The sequence below is a fragment of the Labrus bergylta genome, chromosome 12, assembly GCF_963930695.1.
Source record: "Labrus bergylta chromosome 12, fLabBer1.1, whole genome shotgun sequence".
NCBI lineage: Eukaryota > Metazoa > Chordata > Actinopteri > Labriformes > Labridae > Labrus > Labrus bergylta.
In genome coordinates, this window is record NC_089206.1 from 6,099,252 (window position 1) to 6,127,251 (window position 28,000).

The 28,000-nt window shown below is 39.3% G+C and overlaps 1 protein-coding gene and 1 long non-coding RNA gene across 7 annotated transcripts; one reads left to right on the forward strand and one right to left on the reverse strand.

Annotated features, from left to right (window-relative positions):
* Positions 1-1,585: 1,585 nt before the first annotated feature.
* LOC109977022 (membrane cofactor protein) lies at positions 1,586-10,728 on the forward strand. The gene is made up of 12 exons (XM_065961537.1): positions 1,586-1,705; positions 4,228-4,328; positions 4,453-4,647; positions 4,792-4,891; positions 5,362-5,435; positions 5,528-5,707; positions 5,815-5,994; positions 7,195-7,260; positions 7,677-7,727; positions 8,029-8,089; positions 8,926-8,991; positions 9,265-10,728. The coding sequence occupies exons 2-12, from the start codon at positions 4,271-4,273 to the stop codon at positions 9,317-9,319; spliced, it is 1,086 nt and encodes a 361-aa protein (XP_065817609.1). The 5' UTR covers positions 1,586-1,705; positions 4,228-4,270; the 3' UTR covers positions 9,320-10,728.
* A 745-nt stretch (positions 10,729-11,473) lies between these two features.
* Positions 11,474-26,564, reverse strand: LOC136181124 (uncharacterized). Of its 6 annotated transcripts, XR_010667547.1 has the most exons (5): positions 26,412-26,564; positions 24,295-25,990; positions 21,496-21,562; positions 21,292-21,337; positions 11,474-12,858 (listed from the first exon to the last, which is right to left on the reverse strand). It is a non-coding gene; the product is annotated as an uncharacterized lncRNA (long non-coding RNA). The 6 variants fall into 6 exon arrangements; XR_010667546.1 differs by having other exon boundaries at positions 21,496-25,990; XR_010667548.1 differs by lacking the exon at positions 11,474-12,858 and having other exon boundaries at positions 20,306-21,337; positions 21,496-25,008; positions 25,870-25,990.
* Between the last annotated feature and the right edge of the window lie 1,436 nt (positions 26,565-28,000).

Consider the following 28,000-nt stretch of genomic DNA (forward strand, 5'->3'; position numbering starts at 1 on the left):
ACCATTTTCAATTCTTTAATTTTTCACACTTAAACACACATGTAGTTTTGGCGGAAATTGAAAATTAAAACAAAACTTCAAAAGGTATGTATATCAAAGTCTGTCATTTTTTAAGTAAGTACACCAAACATTAAAATATGTCATTTTTTATCTTTTTTAGACTGTTATCTCAACATAAAAGCAAGTTATTTGACTTTACACATGACCCTATGCTGTCACCAGCCCCTAACAGGAAACTAGTGCAGCCAGGATTTCAGGGTGACCTGGTACAATGGGGCCCTATGGATGTGTATGTGGGAGGAGGTGGCTACAAACAATAGATTAAGACTCAACAACAAGACACAATATAATTGTATTCTGTAATATATATATAATTAAACATTTTATAGTTATTCCTAATACATTTTGTCTCATATTTTCTATCTTACATATGATTTATATGATGACACTCAGAGTCAACCCGCTGCTTTCAACAATATTGTCACCTATGACATTGTTTCTATTTCATTCTAAAAAATTAAAGCATTGTCCTGACATCAGTTGGGAAATATTAATGAACTAAAAAACAGTATTGATATATTTAACCTTGAGTTCTTAAAAATTAAATATACTTCACATAGTCTATTTGTATATCAGCTATACAGCCTGTTGTCGTTTTGTATTTCAGTCATATAAAGATGGTGTGTAGTCACCATATCTCCTGCTTTTAAGAAGAACCCTAGTTACTCCAGAGGATCCACTGGATGAAGGGATAGTTTTTATAATACCCTAAGTATGCTACAATAGCTATTTTTGTTGAATAATTTATCAAGCAACCAATGGAGCTGGGATACAAAACAATTCTTATGATGGCGTAAATGTGTGTAAGGTAAATTAGGATAACAATCATGCAAATATATTTATAAGAAACTTCTTTATACACCTCATTATATATAATGACATTTGATTTTAAATGCTAATTACAAAGGATGATTTCCACATTTAGACAAAATGACTGCGAACCTGAGAGCTTAACACCGTACAACTAAAAACCTTAATGTCACTCTAAGCATCCCCTGGGGACAAAGTTTTACCTCTTATGCCTTCACTGATCTTGTCCTGTGCTTGTGTAAGTTGTATTTACTGATGAAAAATCTCCTTCTGCCAAGTTTGAACCATCAAATGTATCCCTAACTCTGAATTTGAACTCTGAAGGGCAGTGGAATCTTTTTTAATTTGATTTTTTTTTATGTTTGATTAAACCAAAAACTACAATTCCCTACAGGCTAATAACTTCAATAAATAAATAACAGTAATAAATCGCAAATCAACAGAGGTCTCACCGTTATCTTGAGAGTATAGCCAATGACAAAACAAAAGTTGACATGTTTTTAAACATAAATTTGTGATAATATCCCTTTTACATTTCCACTGAAATTACAGTGGATTTCTCAAAAATTACACAGTAAAAGTACTTCATAGTACCTGGGCATGTAGTCTAGGAAGTACTAAGTCCAACCATATCAGAATCATTGTCTACTTATGGAAGAATTTCTTTTTAGTTTGTTACTTGCAAAATTTTACTTTCGGTTCAGCTCAGGTCATAATTACGTCAGTATTTAAGCCACGCCCATTTCCGGCAAGGCGTCTTAGCAGTTAACATTAAAGATCACCATTGTGAACGCAGCAGCTACCAGAGCAACACTTCTGACTTACAGCTAGTTTGGTAAGTTAAAAAAGAAATAACTCGATGTTTTACCAACTATGCAACACGCCGCCAAAGCCTGAAGAAAAAACAAAATTGGCGTTAACGGCCTAAAAGAGGAACGACATTGTTGTTGTGACATTAAGCTAAGTTAAGCTGTTTTGCTGTTGCGATCTTGATTATGAGTAAGTTCAGACCGTCGGGTGACCACACCGTAATATTTTCCTACACCTTTGTTAACTGTAATTTATTTCGGCATAGTTTAAACGTTTAAATTGAAGGTAGTTTTAGGGTTTTCTCGTTGGTTTAACATGACGAGTTGCCGCCCACAATGTGTTGTGTTAACGGAAGACGTACATGACCTGGCGTGTTAGCACGTTTTATGGGCTGCTTTTATCATGCTGTAATGTCTTGTTTTTTTATTTACCATGTGTTCCAACTTACGCCGAATTTGCAAATCCGTTATATGGAGACGGAAAAGTTGTGAATTAGCTCAGTAAGGCGATCCACAGAGGCAGCGTTTGCGTAGTTTGCTAATGTTGACAGATTTTGAACGGGAGTTTGGCGTGAACTAATATTTTGGCTACAAAGGATACGGCGACACATTTACCGTACCTGCAACAATTAAAACCAGTCATACATTTCAGATAAAACATGCTTTTTCAGATAGATGCTCTGTGTATTTTTTTTAGGTTAATTGATGTTTTAGTTTAGCTTAACCTTCGTAATGTTCTCCCAATTGCAGTACACCACGTGTCCTCTGGGGTCAAAATGACCCCGCCCGGTTTGACTGTAATTTGAGTCACATGACATAAATTAATTAAATCAATTCTGTGTTACACCTTTAGTCTGACTTCAGGCCAACCCATTACCACGCATTTTCCCTTTTTGTTTTTTAAATTTAGGGCCAATAGACCTTGTTTACATAAAAGTATACCCTTTTTTTGAGTGGAAAAAATGTCTATGTCTAAGTATAAGTTTAGTGAAGATGCTGTGTTTGAATCATTTGAATTTTTTTGAATGGCAGCAAATAATAACACCTTCTGCCCTCTGGGGTCAAATTGACCCCGTCCGGTTTGACTGTAATTTAAAGAATATAAAACCCAATTTTAAACCCAATTCTGTGTTACACCTTTAGTAACAACTTCATTTAAACACATTAGCACCGTTTTTTTTTTTTGTTTTATTCCATTTGAGATTTAAGGCCAATAAGACCTCATTTACATGCCTGCATGCGGTGCAGGTAGCAATGGCATGATCTGTATATGCACTGCATTTTTGGCACATTTCCAATGTTTTGAGATCACTCTGGTGAGGGCAGAATTTGCACCTGTGTTTTGGGTGATGGGCCAGGAGGGGCTGCTGGGTGAGGGGGAGCTGCTGCAGAGGCCAAAAAGATACCTACTATTTTAACTAGTGGACATCGAGGCACTTATTCCTTTACTTGTAAACTGTACGGGGCTTTACTAGTAAACTAGTAAGGTGAAAACTGCTCCCCCTAGTGTGACTAATTGACATTTTAGCTACTACTAGTTAACTAGTAAACATTTCCGAGCCTATGGCAAGCCCTTTTAACATTAAATCATTAAGAAATTGCAGATATCAAAAATTGCTTTTTGACATGTTAGAATTCCAAGCCGACATATCCACAATGTCATTTTCAACTCAATTCTCACTAATAATGTTCATTCTTGATATCAAAAATTAAATTATTTGAGTGACAAAGTTCATTTATGATATCTACAATTGTTCTTACATTACAAATATCACAAATTAATTCTAGATATCTAAAATGCAATTTTTACTCGTTGAAATTACATTATTGATATGTTGAAATGTAATTTCCAATCGTGAAAACTAAATTGCCACTTGACAGCCAGACTCATTTAATGTTAAAGGACTGGCCATACCGAGCCTCACTAGTTAACTAGTAGACATTTTGCACCTTACTAGTTAACATGAAGACTTTTTGCTGTCTACTAGTTTACTAGTAAATCTTTCAACTCTCTACTCGTAAATTAATGCAGTCAAAGACCTCACTAGTGCCGGAAACTGAGTTTTTTGTTGTTGTTGTCATAACTATTGTTTGACCCCAGACATCAACATCCAAGATCAAAGATGTTTTGGAAAGCAGTATGGTGTGATCATTTCCAATGCACCACTTTATGCTGCGGGGTCATTCTGACCCCAGAGGACAACAGACGTTAGTAAATTCAATAAAAAACCCATAATTCAATCAAATTGCCTCAAATTTACTGTAATCATGAAGAGCATAGTACTGAACAACCCCCATTATTTCCAGACCATTTGATGAATAAAAAACATATTTGGTGGCAAAAGATTGAACTTGGGGTAAGATTGACCCCAGGACAACAGGAAAGTGAACAGCTTATTGGCGTCAAGGTAACTCGCTGTTGTCTATTACTTATCTACGTGTCTGTTTTCTGTGGGAATGGTCTTGCTTTAATGCACTCATCTTAGTATCACCAGCCAACTCTTTATCCTCCGATTGTTCTTCTTACATGTGCGTTTTTGTTTGGCAGAAATGGCTCTTTGACTCCAGCCAAAACATTGCCAAATCCCATCATGGCTGTCTGTCTCGTCTTTCTACTCAGCAGTCTTGGCCTTGCTATTACTGCTCAAGGTGAGTGGCAGTGGGGATAAGCTGGAGACACCAACGTGATTATAAACAAGCTCCTGTTTGGTCTTTTACTATCTTGTCATCCCCTCAAGAGTTCATCTTTCCCCGTCTTCATTTATCATTACAGCTCAAGACTGTCCCAAGCCTGTTCCAGGACCCAACATGAATTTAAAGGACAGCGGCATAGTTTTGCAAGAATTCCCAGATGGGACCAAAGTGACTTTTACCTGTGAAGTTGGCTACCAGTCTGGAGGGTCTGGAGGGTCTGGAGTCAGTACTTGTTCTGCTGGGAATTGGAGTCTTGTGATGCTGCAATGCAAGAGTGAATATGAACAATTTCTGTTATTGTTTCTCTGGGCAGAGCACTTTTATAAATAACATAAAATATATAGTTTTTTTAGATAAGTTAATGATCATTTTCTGACCAGGCTGTTGACATTTTGTGCATGACGTTATCTCATTTCAGGGAAAAACTGTGGTGCACTTGAAGCTGTAATAAATGGTGACATAACTTACCCTACATCAACCCTGTTTGGTGATACAGCGGTGGTAACTTGCAACACTGGGTTAGTAACAAACTGATAACTCACGTTTTGTGGGCGGCAGTAGCTCAGTCTGTAGGGACTTGTGTTGGGAACCGGAGGGTTGCCGGTTCAAGTCCCTGTGCGGACCAAATATGGAAGTTGGTCTGGTTGCTGGAGAGGTGCCAGATCACTTCCTGAGCATTGCCGAAGTGCCCTTGAGCAAGGCACCAAACCCCCTCCCCACCATCAGCTCAGGAGCGCCTGCTGTGGGCAGCTCCGTCACTCTGACATCTCTCCATTAGTGCATGTCTACAGGATCCTGTTTGTGCATGTGTATATTTTAGCCTATGTGTGTGTTGCAGAGTGTAAAAACAGAAATTTCCCCTTGCGGGGATCAATAAAGTAAATCTTAATCTTGATTTTTATCCACTGTTTGCCAACATTACAACTTATTCCAATCGAAGTGATTGTTGTGTCAAAAGTGATATTTTAATTTTTGATTCCCTAATTAGATACAGACGGGTTGGTCGAGAGACAATCCGCTGTGGAGACGCAGGTTGGTTGGACAGGTTGCCTGAATGTGAAGGTTAGTCATTTCTTTGTTAATACGAGGCTCATGACTTAAGAATAATTGAAGTGATTATTTCAGCTTAAACCCATGTACCTTTCATTGTGCAGTGTCTAAGTGTGGTCCACCACCTGCGATAGCTGATGGCACATTCTATCCAGAAAAAGAAGAGTATGAATACAGCGAAGTTGTGCGTTACACCTGTCAGAAGGATTTAACTCTCAATGGATCCAAATCAGTCTCCTGTTCAGAAGATGGAACATTTACACCTGCAGCTCCAACATGTATAAGTAAGACTTTGAAATGTTCTCCAACCTTTCCGAACACCAAAGTCATCTTAGCCGTGGTTGACAGGCTCACATATGGCGATTGACTTTATGTTTGTATTCCCCTGCAGATGTTCAATGTGAAGCCCCAAATATCGACAATGCCGACTTTACTTCAGGTTCTCGGTATCCTTACAAATACAAAGCTACAGTGACTCATCAGTGCAGAACTGGATATAGGATGATAGGACAAAGTACCTCTGTATGTGAAATAGATGGCCAGTGGTCACCTAAACTTCTGGAATGTAAACGTAAGCCAAATAATTATTATTTTCTGATTTCAGCTTCATAAATGAAAAACCACCTGCTGTGTGTTAACATGATTTTTGGATTGATAACTCCGATGTCATCATGTCCTCACAAATGTCTATTTTTTTCTTCCTCATGAGTTCAAATAGATTTAAAAAGTTAGGATGTGGCAATAGCATTTTTTCTCACACCAAATTCCCAAGTTATTTACTTTTCTCACATTTATTTTTAAGTATAGTTAAGCTGATATATTCTTTCCTCAAACTTGTAACTTGTTAAGTCTACTGTGTGGCAAATAATTACTTTCCAAATGTTCAAATTTGGCTTTTACAATCTGTGTATCATGGCTTTTTTTTATTCAGTGCAAGTGCAAATATTTGAGGAAAGAAGCCCCTCCCCCTCAACATCCTTTAATCTTTATATTTTCATTCCATCCTTATGCTTCCCACAAAGTGATCAGTCCAGTCCGTTCTGTTTAAAGCATGCAAACTACAAGTCCTGAACAGAAAAGAGCAGAGCAGCATGCACCGGTGATAGAAACTGCAAATGTGAACTCAAGCTTACACTACCTGTACTACGGGGAATTGGAGCTCTGTGACGCTGAGATGCAAGAGTGAATATTTGCGCTTTCTATTACCTTTCACCTTTATAACTGCCGGTCAGTAAAAAGTCCACGATTCAGACTGATGTCCACAACAAGCTTTAATCTTCACAGAAGATACATCATGGAGACACCGTGAAAACTAGAACAGACAAGACAGTTTTTAGCCTTAAGCTAAAATCACTTCATATGTCAAAGGTAAATTAAACATTACAACGTAAAACAATATTTACCGTGTTCGCCTGCTGACCAACGGTTAGAAATGAAAAGGAACGGGATAGAAAAGTTCTCGGCAGAACCCGCGTGTTCTCTCTCTCTCTCTCTCTCGCTGCTGCACGTAGTCTATCTGTCATGTGTTGCTATGGCAACCTATTCAAATTAAACAGCGCCAGCTACAACCTTTATGGACCCCTCAAGTTAAAAATGTCTTACCTGCAGATTAAAGCTCTTTTAGGTTAGGGACTGATATTTTTTAATGGCCAGTATGTGCGCATGAAATGATATGAAATTCTACAGTTTTCATATTAACATTTTTAAAAATCAATCTGGATGCATCCTATATGTCTGTTACACTAACAATGTTATCTTTTACGTTTTGCAGAATTGCCCACCCCAACTACGACAGACAAGCCAGATGGAAATAAAGGTGATGGTGATGGAGGGACAGGTAGAGTTCATGTTAACATTTCAGTACAGTGTGTTTTTAACAATATCAGTTCTTCAGTATATTTAAGCTCAAACTGCTGCCATTAAGACGACAACTGAATGATCCAAGTGACTTTCTATTAGTAGAGGTATAGAGCAGTCATTTTATTTTCTGGCCGTATTTCATTTGTTAGGTTTGGTATTATCTTAATAATAATAATAATAATAGTAATACGTTTATTTGTGTAGCACTTTTTCAAGACAAGGTTTTACAAAGACATAATTACGTGTAAAAAAGTAACTGGATGGTCGCCAGTTCAAAATAAAATAAATAAAAGTACTGCACTTTAAATCGTCTGTGTGGGAAACACTGCTCTTATGATTGTCCACTTTTACCAGCCTCACATACCTACTCTGTTCTTTTTTTTTATTTTGCAGACAACGGTGGAAGCAGCACTGGTACAACTGTGGGGATTATTATTGGATGTGGTAAGTTTCAACTTAATCCTTGAACAGCAGATAAAGTATATTATGCATCATGTTTTTGTCTATGTGAAACTCTGTTGTTGGATTGTCTTCATGCTGTTAAAGGCTGAGGTTTATTAATGAGATACATTTTGCCATGGAAGGTTCATTTTGTATAAACTTATATACTAACAGAGTTTTGTTCAAGAATAAAGTATTCCAATGACCACTTTTGTCAAGAAGGTTTTAAGCATTTAAATGGTGCTACATTTGTTGGCCTCACATCCCTATTTCTTTATTTTTACATCATCTCCATTTTTTGCAGTTGCAGGTCTCTTCCTGGTCGTTCTTGCAATCTATTATTTCAAGAAAAAGAAAAAGGCAGGGTAAAATGTAGTTTTATCTAACTCTGCAGACTAACCTCTGAGCTTTGCTGGATCCCTCTGTGGCTTTTTAACTTTTCTTATATGTCTCAGTGCTTTTTCTTCTTTCAGCGTCTTCATCCTGTCCAGCTCTGATTGCTGAGTGTTGTGTGTGTTTAGACTGTGTGCTTTCACAAGGCCTTTGTTCAAGGTTTATTCTCTCTACCAAACAGCGTTAATGTTGTCATCATTGTAACGTATCAGTAGGGCATCATTGTGATGAGAGCACAGGTATCTTGCACTAAGTGCAGATGCACAGTCCTGTCAGTTTCCGTGAGTGTCACAAACTAACATGACCAAAAAGGAAGTACTTGTGCTCGTCAAATAGACGCACAGAAAAGACTTCATGCTTCTCATACACTCCCATGTCTAAAGTCCAGAACCAACAGGAACACACTGCGACAGAAGCTTTTGGTATTTAAGTGTACATTGCAGACTTGTTCCGAGGCACAGGACAATCTTACGTTTCCGTTATTTAAAACATTTTCTATTTTAATCATTGAAAGAGGAAGTGGCTACGGGTGTGACACATCTCCAGACATCTTTTTTCTTTTTTTTTTTTAAAGGTGGGGTTATTTGTGTGTAATGCTTCACTTTTTGTTTAGGAGAGCGTCTTCTGAACTAGATGAACTTCTGCAAGAGGCAAATTGTTTGCAACATAAAGGCCTTGTGTGAAGTATTCTGTTGCTTTTGGGTGAAGCGGGTGTTTTCCTCCTCTTCCTGTAGCTCCTCTTGCTTCCTGTCTGCCTGATCGATCCCGTGGTTAGCATTAATATTGATGAGTGGTTTTTGGATTGCAGCTTTCAGAAAGGCACTGCTGAAAATGAGACTACAGGTGACGGAAACTCTGTGGAGCTCCAGAGTGGGTAAGAAGACGGACCACTGAGCACATTCAAACTCTTTCATGCCCAGTGACTTAACACTGCTGTGTGACAATGTCTTTAAATGTTCACTCTGTACAGACATGATGAATTCTTATCATTCTTAATTGATCATTTTTTTTCCCTCTTTCATGGTTGCCTGCACTCCTTTGCAACCTGCTGGGCAACTTTCTGCAATCTTTCAGTGGGATTTTAGATTTTCTTTCAACATGTCTTAACTTTTATCACTTTTCTTTTTCTCCTTTCTTTTTTCTGTAGTAAGCACAGCGCTGCTGTTGGTACAACATTACTGAATGAGAAAACGTCTGATTAAGAAGAGGATCGTCACTGGACTAGTCATCGAATGTATTTGTGCCGTCCATGTCCATGTTGATTGCGCAGGCTCATGGAGGCTCGCAGAAAGTCTGAGATTATGAATTCTCAGCAGAACAAGCTGAAGCCTTAGCAAATGCTCGAGGGGGGCTTCTCTGATCTTTTACATTTTAGCACGTCGCTCAAAACGCCTTAGTTTTAGTCTTGTATATTTCAATAGAGCCTTGTAAGCTCTCTACATCATCATAACAGTTTTTCATTGTCAGTAATTATGAAGGAGTGAGGACCTCATGGCCCGGTTGTTCAAAAGTTATCTGTTTGGACCAGAGCTTGAAATCGGGTTGTCCAAAGGTTATTAGATAAGATCAAGTGATCAAATCCTGTCTTTTTATCCGGATCAAACCCCGAGCTTGAGTTCTTCAAAACTCTGAAGAAGGATCAAGATTACTTTTGATCACATAAAATCTGTATTATCCTGATTCCAGCAGAGGTCTAAAAAAACCATAACATTTGTCAAACAACACAATGTTCTTAGAGGGGAGTGGATATTTGAAGACATTATTGAAACTATAAAAGTATATCCAGAACAGCTTGATCCAATACTTTTTTCCTTTGAGGAAAAAACTGGACAAACCTGAGTTAGTTCTGGAAAAATGGATTTCCAAGCCCAGCTCATTTTAATCTGGATTGAACCTTTTGATCAACCGGGCCCAATATTATTAAAGAGACATATACTTGCACTAAAGCACGCAGATCAGCTCAGCTTTGCCAATACTGCACATTTACACGATGACTTAAATGAAGAAAAATCTGAAAAGAATTGCAATACAGCTGGCTTGTAGCCGATCAATCCTCTAGTCTTATACATACAGAGATAACAGATGAGCACTGTGCCTGAGCATAAGGGATGTTCAACACGCCTTAATGAAGAAACTGTGTAAATTGTCCCGACAGTTCTTGTGGTAATAGAGGCTTTAATGTTAGCCTACTTTAGTTTTTTTTGCAGAAGAGTTAGTGTTGTCAAATACCAGGACTTCATGTTTGTGCCCTGTAGATTCACTTGATTACGTTTTCACTGGGAGAAAAAAATCAAAGGTTGTTGTGTTTCATTGTTCCAAATTAGATGTGTTTGTATTCCAGAGTTTCAGTTTCAGAAAAAAGTGGAGGGATATTTAAAGTGTTGTTTTGTGTCTGTATTTACATAATGTTGTTCAGAAAAAGATCTCGGACATGTTTGCACTCGCCCGGCTTTTAATCTTTATTTATTATTAAACTTAAGTTTGAATTAGAAAATCTCATTGAACAGTTTTTGTATTGTTTAGAGGCAGGGGAAAAAAAACTCCTGGCTCTACAAAAATATTGGCTCTACTTTTTGTAATCGATTAATGAAATAAAACAAAACCAAAATAACGCCTGATCAGTTCATAATGTTCTCTTATGACTTCAGCCTCTTCAACCAAGGTGTAGGGTTTATTTGAGTTCGCAGTGGAGCTTGAAAAGTTTAGATACATTAAAGGAAGAATGTACAACTTTGATCCAGCAGGTGTCGCCCTTGAGCACCAGCATGAAACCAAAACAAACTATATGGCCACACTGAATCCTCCACACACCATAATTAAGCACTTAGAGTAAGCAGTGCACAAAATGATCCTCATCTCAAACTGCATTGTTGTGTTAACATGCTAATGGTTAGCTCGAAGCTTCACAGTGCATGTAAATTTAAACGGAATAACCATGATCTAAAAATGCTTATGTGATGTTCAAATAAGCAGTGAGTACACTAAGTTGTTCTGTTCTGTAGTCCTTGACTTAAACAGCTTTTATAATCAAGGGGAGGAGCTGGCTGGCCGTCCCGTCGTGTAAACTCGATGTAAAGACGGCTCACTTAGACTGTCATGACTCACAGAGATATTTACAGAGGATATACTTTATTTAGGTGTAAAATGTCACACATTCTTCCTTTCATGGATGTTTATCAAGTCCTTTATATGTTATTTCTCTCCTGTATTTAGTATTTATACAGTTTACTAAAAGGCCCAACTAATGAAAGGAGATGGAAATGAGCAAGAAATATGAACTCTGTGCAACACACCAGTTAAATTTCATTGTCCCTATTAAATTCAATAATCTTCAATAATTTGATTGAAATGCAACACATATTTTACATCCAGAGTTTTAATGCGTGTTATTCATAAATACTTTATCCACACTTCATACAAAGTGTATAGCTACACAGGAATAATGTATAGTATCATATATTATAGTATTACTTTTATATACTTATAAACATGTTTGAACTTTCACCACTGAGTACGAAGAGTATGAGAGGATACATCTGATACCAAAGGCTACAGTGCCACCTTGTGGATTTGACACAAAACTACAAAATGGTTCAAATGATCTCTTAATAAGTTAGCAGACAATCCAGTGATGGAATCTCACAAACCCAATTTACTCAAGAGTTATACCCACAGTGAGTACAACTTACAGGCATCTGTGCTTACCTATTTTTTGTCTTTCTTCTGTACAAACATCACTGAATCAATAACAGACATCTTGTACTTTTCTCGGACTACAGTGTTTCATTACTTTGCAGAATAACATTTCCGTAACAGAGACATAAAAAAGCTCTAAAGCTTCATACAATATTATGCACTTTTACTTTAAGTGTTTTAGTCGTTGCATTATTACTTTCACTTACATACAGAATTTCACTCATTCTTCCTCCACTGCTGCAGACATCAGTCAGGAATGTTATAAGCTCCTGTCAAACATGCACTGCACTCCGGAACATTGTACAAAACTCTCCAGGAGGGGTGCACATGTCAACGCAAAAGGCTGAATCTTTTCTTTTCCTGCCAGACCCTCGGTAAGAAGTCCACATGCAGGTAATAGTCTGGGTGTGGGCGGGCAGATGAATCAGAATCAGAAATACTTCATGAATCTCCGGGGGGACATTTAGATGTTACAATTGCTCCTTTATGGCATAGAAACAAAGATGTAAGAGATTCACTTTGGGAAGTTTTGCTGTAATATACTCTTTACTGACTGCCTCCGTTGTCGAGGAAATTTCAGGATCTTGGAAAAGACATTTCACCGCAGTAAATCCAAATACATTCAAATAAAAAGCAACAACATTCCTGGAGAATCCTCCTTAGGGTAAGATGAGAACTGTCCTTCACTGTAACCGATTTCAAATGGTGCTAGAAAGAGAAACAGACTCTGAACACCAAAAGAAATCAGTCAACCTTGGAAATAGGACAAAGAGCTTGAGCTGTCCGAACAGGCAGGTGGTTTGTGGCCCACTGAGTGATGCCTCAGGGAGTGATTCCCTCCAGTTGAAGCCGTCTCTTACGTTCACGTCTCCCTCTCGGTTCACCCCACAGCTGCTCGCCGCTGAAATACACTTCCCACCCCAAGAACACTGATTTCAAATGGTGCTAGATCGATGTCAATACTCTAAGCCACCATCTGAGACCAGCTTCCAAGGGGGGAACTTCTGACAAAAGGCATTCTTCCCTGACTTGAAACACATTCAAACTATAAAAAAAAGAGAGAATGGGAGACAACAATATTAATACCAGGAAGTAGTTAAAAACAAGTTCAAGGAATTTTAATGTTTACCACAAGAAAACAGATGAAAGTGATCATCTCGTAGATGTGGTTTGACCTACACTTCCTGTACGACTTTTTCAAAAGCTTTACAGTTAAAATGATTGACAGAGAAAGAATTTGAGAGAAGATTATAGTTGTTAAGATGCTGTAATACACAGCGAGATGTCAACATGAGCCATGATTAGTACAGAAACTATGGAAGATATTGTCAACGTGAAAAAGGTATTCATATTATGGCAATGTATTGGTATTACACAATACAGGGGTTATGATTCAATAAACTGTCGTACTGTAATCAGGACAAGATATTGCCATTTTTTAGAATTTAGCGTAAACATTACACTATCAATGAGTTAAAATTAAAAAAAAAGTTTGTTTATATTTGCAGCCAGATCAGAGGTCTCTGTATTGTTTTTTATCAGAGCACTTCTTTTTGATCAATCTCAGCAAAGCGATTACTACATGCCTATATCATGGTTACAATTAAATGATGAGAATAGTACATGTTTATGGGAACTTTTACAGCATTAAAAACATAACTCACAATATTTAATATTGTGTAACAATACTTTACTACACCCCAAAACTGAAGACTTCAAAACTTGCACAGTATTGGTTTTAATATTCTTATTGTTGAAATTTTTATTTTCAGGGCTTACAAATGTGGAAAATAAGCAGAAATTGTTTCTCTGACCTATAGTAACAAAGCATTTCTTCTTAAGTGACATCATCATTTTGATACTGATTATAAGTACAGTATAGTAAAGGTTTTGAACTCGTGCTTTTCATCGACCTATGAAACAGTTAGCAGAGTGCTAATAGATGTGGCTTATCGACACATTGCCTTGGTGAAGCAGGCCAGGTAGCTTTATAGACGTATGACGTTTACAGCAGCAAATTGTGCTGAATGTAGGAACAAACAGCAGCGAAGAGCTTTAAGAAATGACTGCAGAATCTGTGTTTCTTGTACGCAAAATTAGTACAGCTACTCAAATACGTGTTTTCTCAAATACGTTTTCAAGGAACGAGCTAACTCTAAAATATATTCTGGCCATTTATATAAAAGTTTGAGCAAGATAAATGTAATACAAAAAACAGGAACCTAAAGTGTTCAGAGTAATCGTCTTCTATTATTTATCAGGTTTCCCTTTCATGTCTTATGAAATGGATTCAACCAACTTTTCCTTCTGGGACAGTAGAGTCAATAAGATGTACTACTACTGCATGCTCCGTTTACTAACGTGAATTATGTATTAAGCAAACACCCACAAACTGATGGCATGAATATGAATCACATGTATGGCACTAGTATTAGCAGTGGGAAACGTGTGTGATTCAGAAATGGTCTCCCCACATCTGTGTTTCATGCTGCTCATTGACACAGGATAAAAAAAAAAAAGGTCTGACCTGTCCTCAAATGTACTCAGCTGTCCTGGGATACTGGACTGGGATACTGGACTGGGATAGTCACTGGATATGCTAACATCGGTCGATGTTATCGGCCAGCCGAGCAATCAGTCGGGCTCTACGTGCAAATAACTCTTTTCTAAACAGTTCTGTGTTGGTCTCTTTTACGCTGATGCATGGAAGCAATTAGTTTTGTGCACAGTCAGCTTTAAATATAGCCCGTCTACTTTGTTTCTGACTGTATCAAGATGATGATCCAGTGAAGCCTGACAGCATCTTGGAGGCTGTTAAGAGAGCTCAAATGTAATGCACTCTGGCGTAGCTCAGGCTCAAGCTCGCCGCCCAGAAAGAAGTTTTATCCGCTGCCCTGTTTCAGGCCAAAAAAACGGCTGCAGATGAAGGGCGAGTGAGAGAGAAAGATGAAATGGAAAACCACGGGGAAAGCACCAGAACACATCTCTCTCTCTCTCTCTCTCCCTCAGTCTGTCTCAATCTATTATTTCTCTCTAACACACCCACACGGCTGATCTGATACTTGATCCGAGCTTTGCAGATGTGTGAAGTGCCACACGGGAACAGACACACAAAACAGTGCCATAGTGTGTGTTCCAGGCTCACCTGCAGCTCTATGCAGACGATTCCACGATAAGTCCTTTTTAGCAGAATGGTGACACGGACGATCACTACGACAGGAAAAGCAAGGAAGTGGCAGCCAATCGCAGTCAAAGCCATGACGCAGTTATAAAACAGTGAGAGGGTGGGGCAGGGACAGGTAGTGGCCAGTTCACTGACTTGTTGCCAAGTGCTTCAACAAAGTACAAACCTCTCCAACCGTTATTAAAAAAAAATAATGTCTTAACTCTTTGCAAGCAAGCATGTGAAAGTGACCGCTGAAAAATTGACTCACTTTAAATCTACCTTTCGCTCCACACACACAACACACACTGCTTCCATTTCTTTTGTTTACAATGACAACTCCCTCAAACATTACTGCTCTCGAAGTTGATTAAAGCCAATTCAGAGGAACTGTCTCCTCAGCCTTAAAACATCAGACGCGATTGACTTAGATATCCACAGTAAGAGGAAGGACAAAATCCCCACAGTCTTTACAAGTCCTTATCAGGCTTCAGATGCACCAGGCTAAGCCATTTTTTTTTCAGTCTGGGCTGTTTGTGTGTGTGTGTGCTCGAGGCTTTGTTTGTGTGTGCATGTGAGTGTTTTTGCTCTGTAGTCACAGTGACGGCTCTGATCAGAGGGCCTGTCTGTCCGTAGGTGTCTGGTTCCTCCGCCTGGCTGGCTCAACCCAACCCCGTCAGTTTTCTTTTTTCGGGTTGTTTGTTGCTTGTGTGCCACTGGACCTGTTGTGTAATGCTTATGAAAGATTTAAAGGGACAGGAGGCCTTTGGAGAGTGGACGACGGCGGCGGAATCAGGAAGGAACTGTGAAGCACTCTGGGGGAAACCCATCGAGCCTTAATATCTTCACAGTGGTTATTGTTTACAGGGAACAGGTAACAAAATGCCACAGGTTAAATTGCTGAGTGAGAAGACGACAGTAACACATGCATTTTGAGAAAGTTTTAGGCACATGCTATCAGGTCAAAATACAACCCAGAGGTCAGAAAAATAAATGTATAACTAAATGATCTGGTGGCTGAAAAGCTTGAATAGTTTAGGTCTGTCTCTCGGACTGTAACTTTAAGGCCGTGTGTTGACGTGTTGCATTCCCATACTGATAGATCAAGGAAGGCCAGACTGACCACAGGAGTTTAAACCCCTTAACCAATTGGGAAAAAAATGTTTGTTGCATCCAGCACATGAGGGAACAGTGTTCTACTCTCTTATCTTGTATTTTCTCAAAGGATCTATGGGAGAAAGAGAAAACCAAACCAAGACTGAAGCTGTGCAACAACAGACAAAGCTGTTCTGTGTTAAAAAAGAAGAAGAAATTACGCTCAACGCTCAACAGGTTGTCCCTTCTTCTGTGAGAACCGGTAGAATTGTGCCATGTTTCTTTTATGTTTGCAGTCGTAGGGATGTGCGCATTTATTCACCTAAATAGCTAAACATCGCCACCCTTGCCAGTCCGCAAAAGAATTACTAGTCGGTAAAATGAATTAGCATTTGTATAAGTTGGCCTTCTATGATGGTCAAATGTTGTGCTCAAACTGCAATGCAGCCGAAGCTGTAGTCATGGACTGGCTGTAGCTCCAGTTAACAGGCCTGCTCTCCCTGCTCTACTACCCAGATGTAAACAACACAATGACCGGATAGCATCACATAGGAGCAGCGCGGTTTGTCAGAGTTTTGATCTTGAAAATGGAGATAAAATGAACGTAGACTGTGTAAGGTTAAATTGGCATATCAGCCCTAGCAATATGTAGCCACATTTAGCATGGGCATGAGGATGGGCAGAGGGCTGGTGGTACTAGCACTGCTAACATTAGCTACACTCTGCAGGTAAAATTACATTTTGTTTGGCAGACAATTTTAAATGAATAGGGCCAAATGTGGCTGTTTTCTGAGTGTGTTATTACCTTCACACTAGTCATTTAGTCTGAATTCAAATTTCTGTCTAACAAACAAGGAAATGAGTTGCCTAGGAACATCCCTAGTTTATGGTTACTTGGAAAACTCTGTTCCCTCCCCATGTCCAGCTCACAAAACAGTGTCATCTGCACTTGAAATATAACTATTTTATCATTAGGTGAACCGCCCCAATGAATCTACCAACCATTCAGGAGGTTCAAGACTGGTTCTGTAAAGACCTCACATTACACGTTAACGTGGGCTGAAAATTAAAACTGACTATAAAGGCTGAACAAGATTCCTTTCCCAATTTATGGAGAAAGCAATTGAGAGGTATATCGTCCAAACACTCCCGTGGTCTGAGCCAGGCCTAACCAAGCTTAGCGGATTTTTCAGAAAATAACCCACATCGTCGTAAAGGGACTTCGGGTACACCGACTTCAGTGCCAATGTCAAGAATCATCTTTTCATTACAATGATCTTTACAAATGGAAATGCAGAGGCAGCTACAGTTCACGCTATGTTGTACCATCAGCACATCTTGAAAGGAGAGCAAGAGGAAAAGAGAAAGAGCGAGCGAGCGAGAGAGAGAGAGAGAAGCTGACTGTGGAAGCTGGAGCTGCAATGCAGACCACAGGCAGCCACATTTTCTCTTGCATCATATCAGACAAGTGACATCTTTCAGGTGTTGTACTTTCAGCTTAGAGAACGAGAACATCTGTCACGTCTTGGGACTTGTTTCCTTCATGCAGTGGTCCGCCTCATTACAGGTATGAGCTAGCATCAGGCAAGCATGCTCGGCAGAAGATGCTGAGCAGCTCTCTGTCACCCTGATGGTTCAGGGTAAACAGGAAGGTCTAGAAAAAATTCTCGCTAGGAAAGTGTGGTTCTTTTAAAAAATGTTATTGAAAGGGACGGATACGTCTCGGGCAAGTCGTGCGGAAATTCCTTTCTGTAATTTGGTGTGAATTCTTACAAGAAAAGTGCGGCCATGTTGATTGGTAACATTCTGTTAATAAATTCTGACAAACTACTGATGCAACCAAGACTCTTTACGATAAAGCCTTAGAGACAATATCTCTGATAGGGTTGTCCAAATGTTAAATACTTCCCTACTTTTGATACCACGTGTGTCAAAAACAATACAATCTGCAATATTTTAATGATTGATATTATCAATAACAGTACTGAGGCTTTAGAAAAAATTGACAAATCAGTCAAATATTTTAACCAAAAGCTGTCGCAAGAGAAAGAGAGTCCTGCTAAATTGCACAAATACATTGCCAGGATATTTGTGCAATTTAGACGGTGTACAGGAGTTTGCCTGCTTTTACTGCTAATTAAAAACGACAAATTATCTAATATTGCATGGCTAGGACTTCTATTTTTGTTGCCATGGTGTCAAAGGTATCGATATTGTTTGAATTTCACTGGAATCGTATCAAAGTTAAAAAATCTGCTGTAGCTACAACCCTAGTCTCTATTTTCTCAGCCCCTTGGTGCACACATTCACAGCTTTTCTTGGAAAAAGAGAATCTGCCAGACATATACAGTATCTCTGAAACAAAACATCACAAAGGCCTGAGGTTGACCCACTGCAGTGTAGGAGGCAAGTATTTTCATGAAATGTCCCCATCAGCTCGACCATAAACGCATAAAAAAAACAACACACCTTACAAAAGAGGAACAGACATTCCTTTCGAAAATAAACCCCATTCATCACTTGCAAATGCTCAAACCTACTAAAGAAACAAATGTCAGCGTCTTTAACCAACCCACGCCCACGTCAACGTCATAGCACTCTTGTATCCATGGAAAGTGTTTCGGTGACCGCAGAAGCTTTGTGGTCAGAGACCAGTGCTTCTAAACCAATCAGATGTTGAACTCCAGCTGCTTGCTTGTACAAAGCCAATAAAGAACTGCTGTGCAGCTTGGGGAGCCAAGGGGAGCGCCACCCATCCAATGAGAAAGCAGCTTTGGCACGACATCCTGTGATGCAGCAGCTTTAGGAAGTCCAGTGCAAGTGAACTGGAGAGAAGCCAAAGAAGAGTCACCAAGAGAGCAAGGTAAACAACTTCCCTCTCTCTTTCCCCCCTCTCCTTCCTTTTTTCTCTCTGATCCTGAGCCATGACATTTACCCCCTTCCCCTTGCTCCCTTTTCTCCAAGAGACAAAAGATAAACAGATAGAGACAGACACGAGCTGTGTACTGGTTGAGGAAGAAGTCCAGCCCAGAAGTGTCTGCGTCACCCTATCTGGCCCTCCTAACTACGCAGAAACAAATGTATCTTGGGAAGAGTTACGCCAAATCCCATCGGCCCTGGAGGATGAAAAACAAATCACATGACTAACGTGCCAGCGCCCACAGACACCGAGCTTCATCTGTTTGTGTGAAAGAAACATACAGCTGGATGCTAACACCAGTCTATCTCCATGCTCTCTCTTCCCTTTAACTCCACCTAGAGTCAGCCACAACTGTAGGCCGGCAGTCGACTGCTCCCAACACAATCACAAGAATGTACACATGTAGCAACGTATAAAAGGTATCCACCTCTTCCCTGAATTGGCCATCCTTTGCTGCATCTCCCATATGATGGCGTATTTAAGGTATCACACTGTTTCATTATAGGTCAGCCGCACCTTCCATGATTGTATTCACGTATCTGCACACACGTAATCATCCGTCTTCCTTTAAGATGGCAAACACCGATCGGTCAAATACTCCGATAATTTCTCTGCTAAACTCGTTCCGGAGCCCCAGCTTCACTGTGATATTCACAACCCTCCAGAATATTCTTTTTTGTTAACCCCTTTGTCGCACCTTCTGCCCACCCCGAAAACACACACACACCTTTACAATCCTATCAAAACAACACCCGGAGAAACTCCACATCTCCAGGATCCATGTTGAAACTCTCCAACGTCAGCTTACACACACGCAGCACACACACACAAACACACACGCACACACACACACACACATATATATATATATATATATATAAAAGCGACAGGCAGAGCAGATCAAAAACTACCGAGGAGGACGAGATGGGAGAAAGCGAGGTTCGAGGTTGTCCGAAACCATTGTGTCCACTTCAGGTGGAAAACTCGATGACTCTGAGCTTCTGTTATCTCGGCTTCTGTTTCTCCTGACATGAAAAAGTGACGTAGCAACTAATCCAAAATCTCTCTCCCTCTCTCTCTCTCTCTCTCTCTCTCTCTGACTTGCTCTCCCTCCCTCTCTGTATCTTCCTCTTCCTCTCTCTCTCCCTATTTCTGCTTGCCTCTAAAAAAAACCACACGCACTCTTTATTTTCATCTTGTTGCAACAGCAGAACTGCTATTAAGACTGCTACTTCGATCTAACACATATACACAGAGACAGCGCAGACTATTGTGCACATGCACGCACAGCCGTGCATGATCACGTTGCCCCCCCCCCCCCCCCCCCCCCCCCTCCTTCCTTTCCTTCCCCAGTGTGACGCAGCACTTAATTCTCTGTGCTTTTATACCACTGTTATGGCTACACACAACACAACTACTTGATCAAGCTTGAGCCAGAAAACAAAACTCGCTAGCTGCTACACAGGGCAAGTGAGCATGAGCAGAGACTACAGTTAAAGGGACCCTACCACCAATGGCTCCCTGTCCCCTCACTCTGTGACGCCGCTGTGTCCCCATTTCCCCCCGTGTCCCCTTATAATTGGGTCTCTCTCTCTCTCTCTCTCTTTCTCTCTCTCTCGGCTGCTCTGCTTTCAGCTAGAGACGCACTCATGCTCCTACGTCTGTGAGGCTGAGCTGACTGAGTCTCCTTGATCACCTGACAACCCACTGGTTTTAAAGGCACATCCCCAGCTTGTGTATCAGTTGCATAAGTGCTTACATAGTGTTTTGGCTTTTTTTAAATACCGTCTTTTAATGCGATTGCACCTAGCTCTGAATCTGCAGAAAAAAGGGAATCGTTTCAGGATGGTTTGCTTTTTTTGTTGTTTTTTTTCCGTCCATATGCTATTTGATATAGATGGAGGATGTTTAAAAATATAAAGCTTGATGCGATTGACAATCAAACCACACATTGTTAGTTATCAAGAATATATGCCAACCACATGTTTGTACTTCCTCTTTCAGTTCGTGGCACTTCCTACCACAACTCGGCCATAAGGGAAATGCAGGAAACTGTTTTATCCTCTTTTTCTTTTTCTAAATCAAACTCTTATCCAGAATGTTTAATCCTTTAGCACCATAGGAAGATTAAACGTATGTTGCTCTAAAGTAATATAACAGACTGCAATAAATCTAACACAGGGATGAAGCAGTTTCTTATGTCTCTGTCTTATAAATAGTCTCTTTTGGTTCAGTCAAATGCGGGTACAGTTTATTTTAAGAATGTAGCTCTTTGTAGATTCATCTGATTATTCACATACCTTGATCAGATGATTCTTCAACTGTTATGTAATTCAGACAATGGAGCTGTGGAGATAAAGGAATAAAAAAAAAACCCTTCTTAGAGTGCAAAACCAAAGAATAAAGCCCCCAAAAATCAACAAGCGATGACAGATCTCTCTTGACTTTAGAACATGAGTTTCAGTCAAAACAAATGTGACATTGGACACTAGACGTTGGCTGACCTGTGAAGCGTTATGAGCCGTGTGAATGCTACAGCAGCCGTCTCGAGGATAATGCTGCGAACTCCATCTAGCAGAGAGAAGGGAGGAAAGGGACGCTCAGTGTGGGCACCGTGGCAACAGTATTAACAGAGACAGGCACAGATTTCACTCGGATCTTTAAAGTACAAGTTCTGAAAAAAAATGACAGGTCTCAAAAATCAACAATTAGAACGTGCTGGGGGAAATGTAAGTCCAGTGTTTGAATATTTGTGGGTGTATTTAAAAATCTAATTTGCATACAATGTCCAGAGGGGGGCAAAGAGGAACAAGCTGTCTGGTGTATGAGCTCGCGTGTTCTCAACAAGGCCATGCTTATTAGGTCTGTCTACATCTCTAAAGCAAAGAGTCTCTTTTATGTGCCAAGCTGAAATAAAAAAGCTTTGCCTCAGCTTAAAACAAAAAAAGGTAAACAAAGTTTTTGTATTGTTCAGCTCACTGCTGCTGCACCTTCTTATTATAGATAAACGTGACAAGTGTCTTCATACACTTCATGGAGGAATGCCTCCACAGGGGACGGCATTTATTGCAACTCTGATAACTTTTTTGGCCAGAACTCAAGTGTTGAACTGTATTCAACTATGTTTGAGAATATCTTCCATGCTGCAATGCGGCCTCACTGACCGCCTGAACCCTGCAGTTTTATATCACATATTTCAAAAGGCATGCTTGAGCTATTAAAGCACAAAGCCATAACCACTATTGAGAAGTGTTAGAAATGTTTATTATACTTCATTTACAGGTGTCGATTTTCATTCGAGATTTCATGTTGTTGTAAATTTTTCTTGCCTGCAGCGTTCAAAGCTCGTGTTGTCCTAATTTCCCTCCGAGGGGATATGGAGCCCTTTAGCTTCACCTTACAAGAGTGAGAGAGGATGAGCATCGGTAAAAGAATCAGCTTTCACCCTCCGGCTATATGGCGAATGTAAGGGATCTGAGGGATCAGAGCATGTTTGCTCTGAGCACCCTGGTAGATGCTGAGAGTATCGATTTGAGGACTGAGATCTGTGTGCTCTGCTGGGATAAAGATGCCCTTGGTCTATATGTGCATCCTGTTCAAGATTACTACAGGAACAGCAAGAAACAGGTATTCTAGTAGAGCACTTCACTGTGGTTGGTGCTACTTTTCCTGCTTGGATGATTGTATACATGAATTCCTTTCAGTGTTACTCTGCCAGTACAAATCAAGGAGCCATCTATAAATAAACATGCTCTTACATCTGTGATACATTTTCTCTTTTAACTGCACAGATCATGTATACTAACAGAACAGACAAATACAAAGAACTGATTTGCATCCGTCAAAGTCATTTTAGATGTCCAACATGCAACTCAAAATTGTGTTTTGGGTTTCAAAATTTACTCAAAAAGAGCATTTCTGCTACGTGCAGTGTGAGAGCGACCCCTCAGCAGGAGCAACAGGCAGATACAAGAACCATCTAGAAATCATCAATCTTCTCCCTGATGGTCTAGTTTGCTTTTTTAGGTCACAAAGAAGCACTAGTATTCATTTCAGTTTCATAACCAGCTAAAAAAAAGTCCTCAAGGTCATTTTAAGGAATCTAAAAACAAATATGAAACAGATGTTTTTTGATTTGTTGTGTCTCTTTTATGAAAAGTTAGGAACTTTTAATTTCAGTTTGTTCTTAAACCTTTTAGAAGGGTTAGGGTTAGGGTTAGGGTTGACTAAGGGCCTGTTTCCTAAGGACAGCTTGGCAGTGCGTAGTTATTTTATCAGCGTTACATTATCAATGCAGCTGTGTGAGCCATATCTCCGCCCTCTTGTGGCCACAGGACGTTACTGCATTGAAGTCGAGTCGAGAGAAAACAGTTTTTCTTATTGTTAAACCTGGTTTTACATATTATATTACCTACATTTGTGTTCATTTGACCTTTAATATCAAATCATTCATCATAAGATTTGAGATTTACATTACCTTAGTTCAAAATATGGGTTGCCCTTAAATAGTTTATGCGTTATTCTCTGTATTCATTTAGAAGTTTTTAGATTACTAGTTAATGTATTATGATAATGTACCTGTGATTGATCCATCTTGGTTCATATTTTTCTAATCGTTACCAGATAAACCAGTTTAAACTATTGCAAAAAAAGAAGAAAATATGAGACTCCTAAAAATAAACGAAGAGCTGAAGCATCAGTCTTTATGTTTTCAATATTTTATTATTTGTAATTTAATCCCTAATTAATATTTATTTGTTGTTTTTATAACACAACAAAAAGAGGGAGGGGCTTTATAGTGGCCAAATTCTTACACTACTAATATTTCAAATAAAAACGTCTTATATAATAAAGACTGTAAGTGGCATCATTATATATATTTGTGTGTTTTGACAGCTTGTAGCCTCTAATGAGAACAGGAGTGTTTACTGTGACAAAGGTTTGTGTTTACACTGAAAGAGACCTGCTGCAGCTTTAATGATACATCCAAGAGCTGCTCCTTCCTGTCTGCTATTTATGCTCCTCATCCACTGTGGACACTTTGTTTAATTTTAGCCATGTCATCTATCAGCCATGCCTGTTCCACTTCCTCAACCGTAATCTCTCCCTTGGAAAGCTGCCACGTCAGCTCCATTCATATTGTTTTTGGACTTAATGGGAATACTGGGCAGAGTTCCTTCATGGACCACCACAAACATTTAGTTAAAAAAAAAAAAAAAGTTATTACCTTTTAATTGTACTTTATTGAAAGTAAACAGAGAAATATGGTCCTGTTATTACCAGTTTTTTTTTTTTTTACTTACCACTCAGGCAAAAAGTAAACAGGCCGTCTCTGGGGGACGTCATCGTCTGATCAGGCGTCACGCACTGTGTGATAAAAGAGAAATCTCTGAGAGCTTCGTCCTGGGCAGTTCCTGAGAAAATTCCCGGGCATTATGATGAGACTTGTAGAGCGCGCACATACACAATGAGAAGCAGTCACTGTTACCAGACTACGAGAAATGTGACCTTTGTACAGATATAACACTTTGATGATGTGCAATTGTAAAATTCAATTATTTTTGCTGTGAAGTGCATTTAAAAGCAGACACACTCTGAACTGTAACAATGCTTATTTGCAGCGGGCCAATTAAGTTCTGCGTTTTTTATGAATGACTTACATAAACAGTTAGCAGCTGCACTGTTTAGAAACGTGTCCTGGATGTTTATTAAGTGAAGTACACAAGCTCTTACCTTGCACTGAGAGTTGAAAGTAATCCTTGTTTCACTCTGTGAGAAGAGAAATGGTAAAAAATGTATCTGGGAGGAAAGCAATTTCAACTTCAAAGCTTAATTGTGTTGTTCAGTTCTATTCTTTGATACATTCATTTCCCTTGAGCTCATTCAACCCACAGTTGCAGAACTTTATTTCTTACTCGTCAGCTGACTGCAGACATTTTGGGGGGGGGGGGGGTTTGACTTGAAGGGATATCAGATCATTGTTTCCAAAGAGCATCAGATGGATTGTAGCCGTCCTCCTGTCATGAAAGTTTAGGAGACAAAGAGTATGAAAATGCATTTTCATTTACATATGCAAATACTGCGTCGCCCACGCTCCAGTTTTGCATCAATACTTCCCATTCTTCCGTCTCATTCCCATAACACTATTACTGGTGTCTTCATTCAGAACAAGATGGTATGACTGCAGAAATACGCCATCCTGTGTCAGATCCGGGTATTGCTTCAGGAGGGTTTGTTTACATCAGGAATAAAAAGTGCGTATGACATAGAACCCTCTGGATGGATGGAGCTGAGTCAAAACACTGGCACAGCAGGTGCACGCACTTAAGTTCACCTTCACAAAGAATCAATAACAGTTTTTCTTTAAAGAAACGAATTGAAAGATTTCTATTTCTGCAAACGCACATTGAGAAGAAAAAAAAACAACATTACATAATTTCAACTCTGGGTTCTTTTTTTTTTTTTTTTTTTAACCATAAAGAGTTATTAAATAAAGTTATTACTAATGCATTTTCCTTTTAATTGCTATATTTTAAATCAAATCAAGCTCGCCTGGAAGAGCCATAACAAGCACTTGACACTTAGAATTCTAAACACAGAAAACTCTGACAGATGCAATAATAACAACATCAAGAAGCTTATAATAAAAATGTCCTGTAAAAGTTGCAAGAACATTTACTATTCCTTCAATGATTTGAACTTACAATATTAAATTAAAAAGCATCTACATAAAAAAATAACTTAGAATAAACTTCATATCCTCCTATATTAAAGGTACATACAAACTAAGTCAACAATTAGTAAGTCTAAAGTGCTGATAAAAGAGTCAACTTAACAAAAACAACATCTACCTCATCAATAACATGACTACGCAGTACCTCATGGATGCTCAGAGCCTTCAGACCTCTCACTCCGGAGGTAAATTCAAGTGCGCAACATCCTCCTGCAGCAGCAAGCATCCAGCACACACCTCTCGTCTCCATCCCAGCGTGCTCCTCTCTGAACAGAGAAGACGAAAAGAAAAGACATATACGCTCAGGCATGTTTTATAAGACACCAGCTGAGACCCAAATACCTTGCCTTATTTCCGGGTAATGTTTGAAACTGCGCACGACATCATATTAAACAAACAAACCGCGGGCGTGCGTAATTCTTATTCGCCTTTTGTGAGATTTATTTTATATAACTGTTGGAGGTAAACACGCTATGGACGAATGAAGCATGGGGAATTTAATATCTTACAATCATTGCGTTAGAAAGAAAAAAAGAAGAAGCATGTTACTTCACGTTAATTAAAAACAATCTACCACCAACAATAGACGCACTTTAACCTATATCCATACATGGAGGATGGTGTATGGTTCATTGGAGCAGGCTGGATGTAAATAAACAGATTCTGTAGGAAAGGGAGAAAACTTACCCAGAGCATCTCATTCGCTGCAACACGTTTGGTGCTTTTGTTTTTGACTCCTCCGTCATCACTTCTGAATCCTCCTATTTACCTCCAACTTCTTCTTCTTCTTCTTCAAATTGACAGTGGTCCTCCGAAATGATGAAAACCCCTGTCCATCGACATTTTTCGCAGCAACACAAACAGGCCACGCCCAGCCGCACACACCCCCGTTTGCTGATTGGACGTCCCTCCGAAAGGGCGACACGGGATCACGTATGTTTACAAATAGGCGCAGAGCGGGAAGAGAGGACAAACGAGACAAGAGGATTCACTGCTGTCCGGTTTTCGTTGGTTTTCCGTTTTATTTTTCACTCTTTTTGCTTCATTGCATCGTTCACATACAAGTTTTTAAACATATAGTCAACAAATATGCGTTTTTACTGATAACTAGTAGGTAATTTAAGGCCAGAGAAGTGCTATTTTGTTTTCGAATTTGCCTTGTGTAGGCTACAAGGCGAAGGCAGCTCACTCGTTCTTCTAGAATATATTTTTTTTAATGATTTCATTAGTTTTCAATCACTGCTGACTGATAATCACTCTTTAAATGAACACAAATGCTGTAGCTGTTGTTTTTAAAGGTCCTGAGACGTCAAAACAACGGGAAAGTAAAACATTACGGTGCAACATCTTGATGCGGAAGTTCGTGGCGTCCTTGTTAACACCCATTTACGTTTGTGATTATAAAATATGCCTGAGGGTTTGTTATTTCACCTTTTTCTTATACAGGCCTAGTAGCTACAAAATTCATTTAATGTTGGACCGTTTTTTGTTGTTCAAAACGTGGTTCTCTTTTCTTTAAACACAGCTCTAACTTCCTGATAACTAAATGTAGGATGTTAAAAACAATTTATTTGCATAATATAGGCCTATAGATAGATAGATACTTTATTGATCCCGAGGGAAATACAAAAAAGGGTTACATAGGCTACATTTGCAACCGTTAATTCAATTCAATTTATTTTGTATAGCGTCAACTCATAACAAGTGTTATCTCAAGACACTTTACAAAAAGCAGGTCAAAGACCTTACTTATTGCTATATTACAAAGACCCGGCCTATCCATCATGAGCACTTTAGCAAAGCAGCTAAAGTTACAGTGGTAAGAAAAAAACTGTCTTATTAAAAGGCAGAAATCTTCGGCCGGATCCCCGGCTCATGACAAACAGCCTTCACAGGCCTAGACTGCGCCGGGGTTGGAAAGGGATAGGGGGAGAGATGGGATAAGATGCAGGAAGAGGGATAGGGAGCAAGGGGGGGGGGGGGAGGCAGACCGTCCATCAAGGCACTTGCATTTGAATTTTGAAGATTAAAAGCACAGGTTTCAAATGTGCTCTTCAAAGTGAGTCCTTATAACAAGTAACTTTAATTATAACAATAGAAGCTTTCCAAGAAAGTTCAGGGGAGTTCAGCTGTTTATCAGGACACTGCAAGTGTTGAAATGATAGACACGTGTTGTTAAGGAACATTTTTAAAAGGACTTAATACAAACAAAACGAAAACAATGTTAAACTATTTATTATCTACAATTAAGTGTCTCAAATTGATTGTAAAACCAT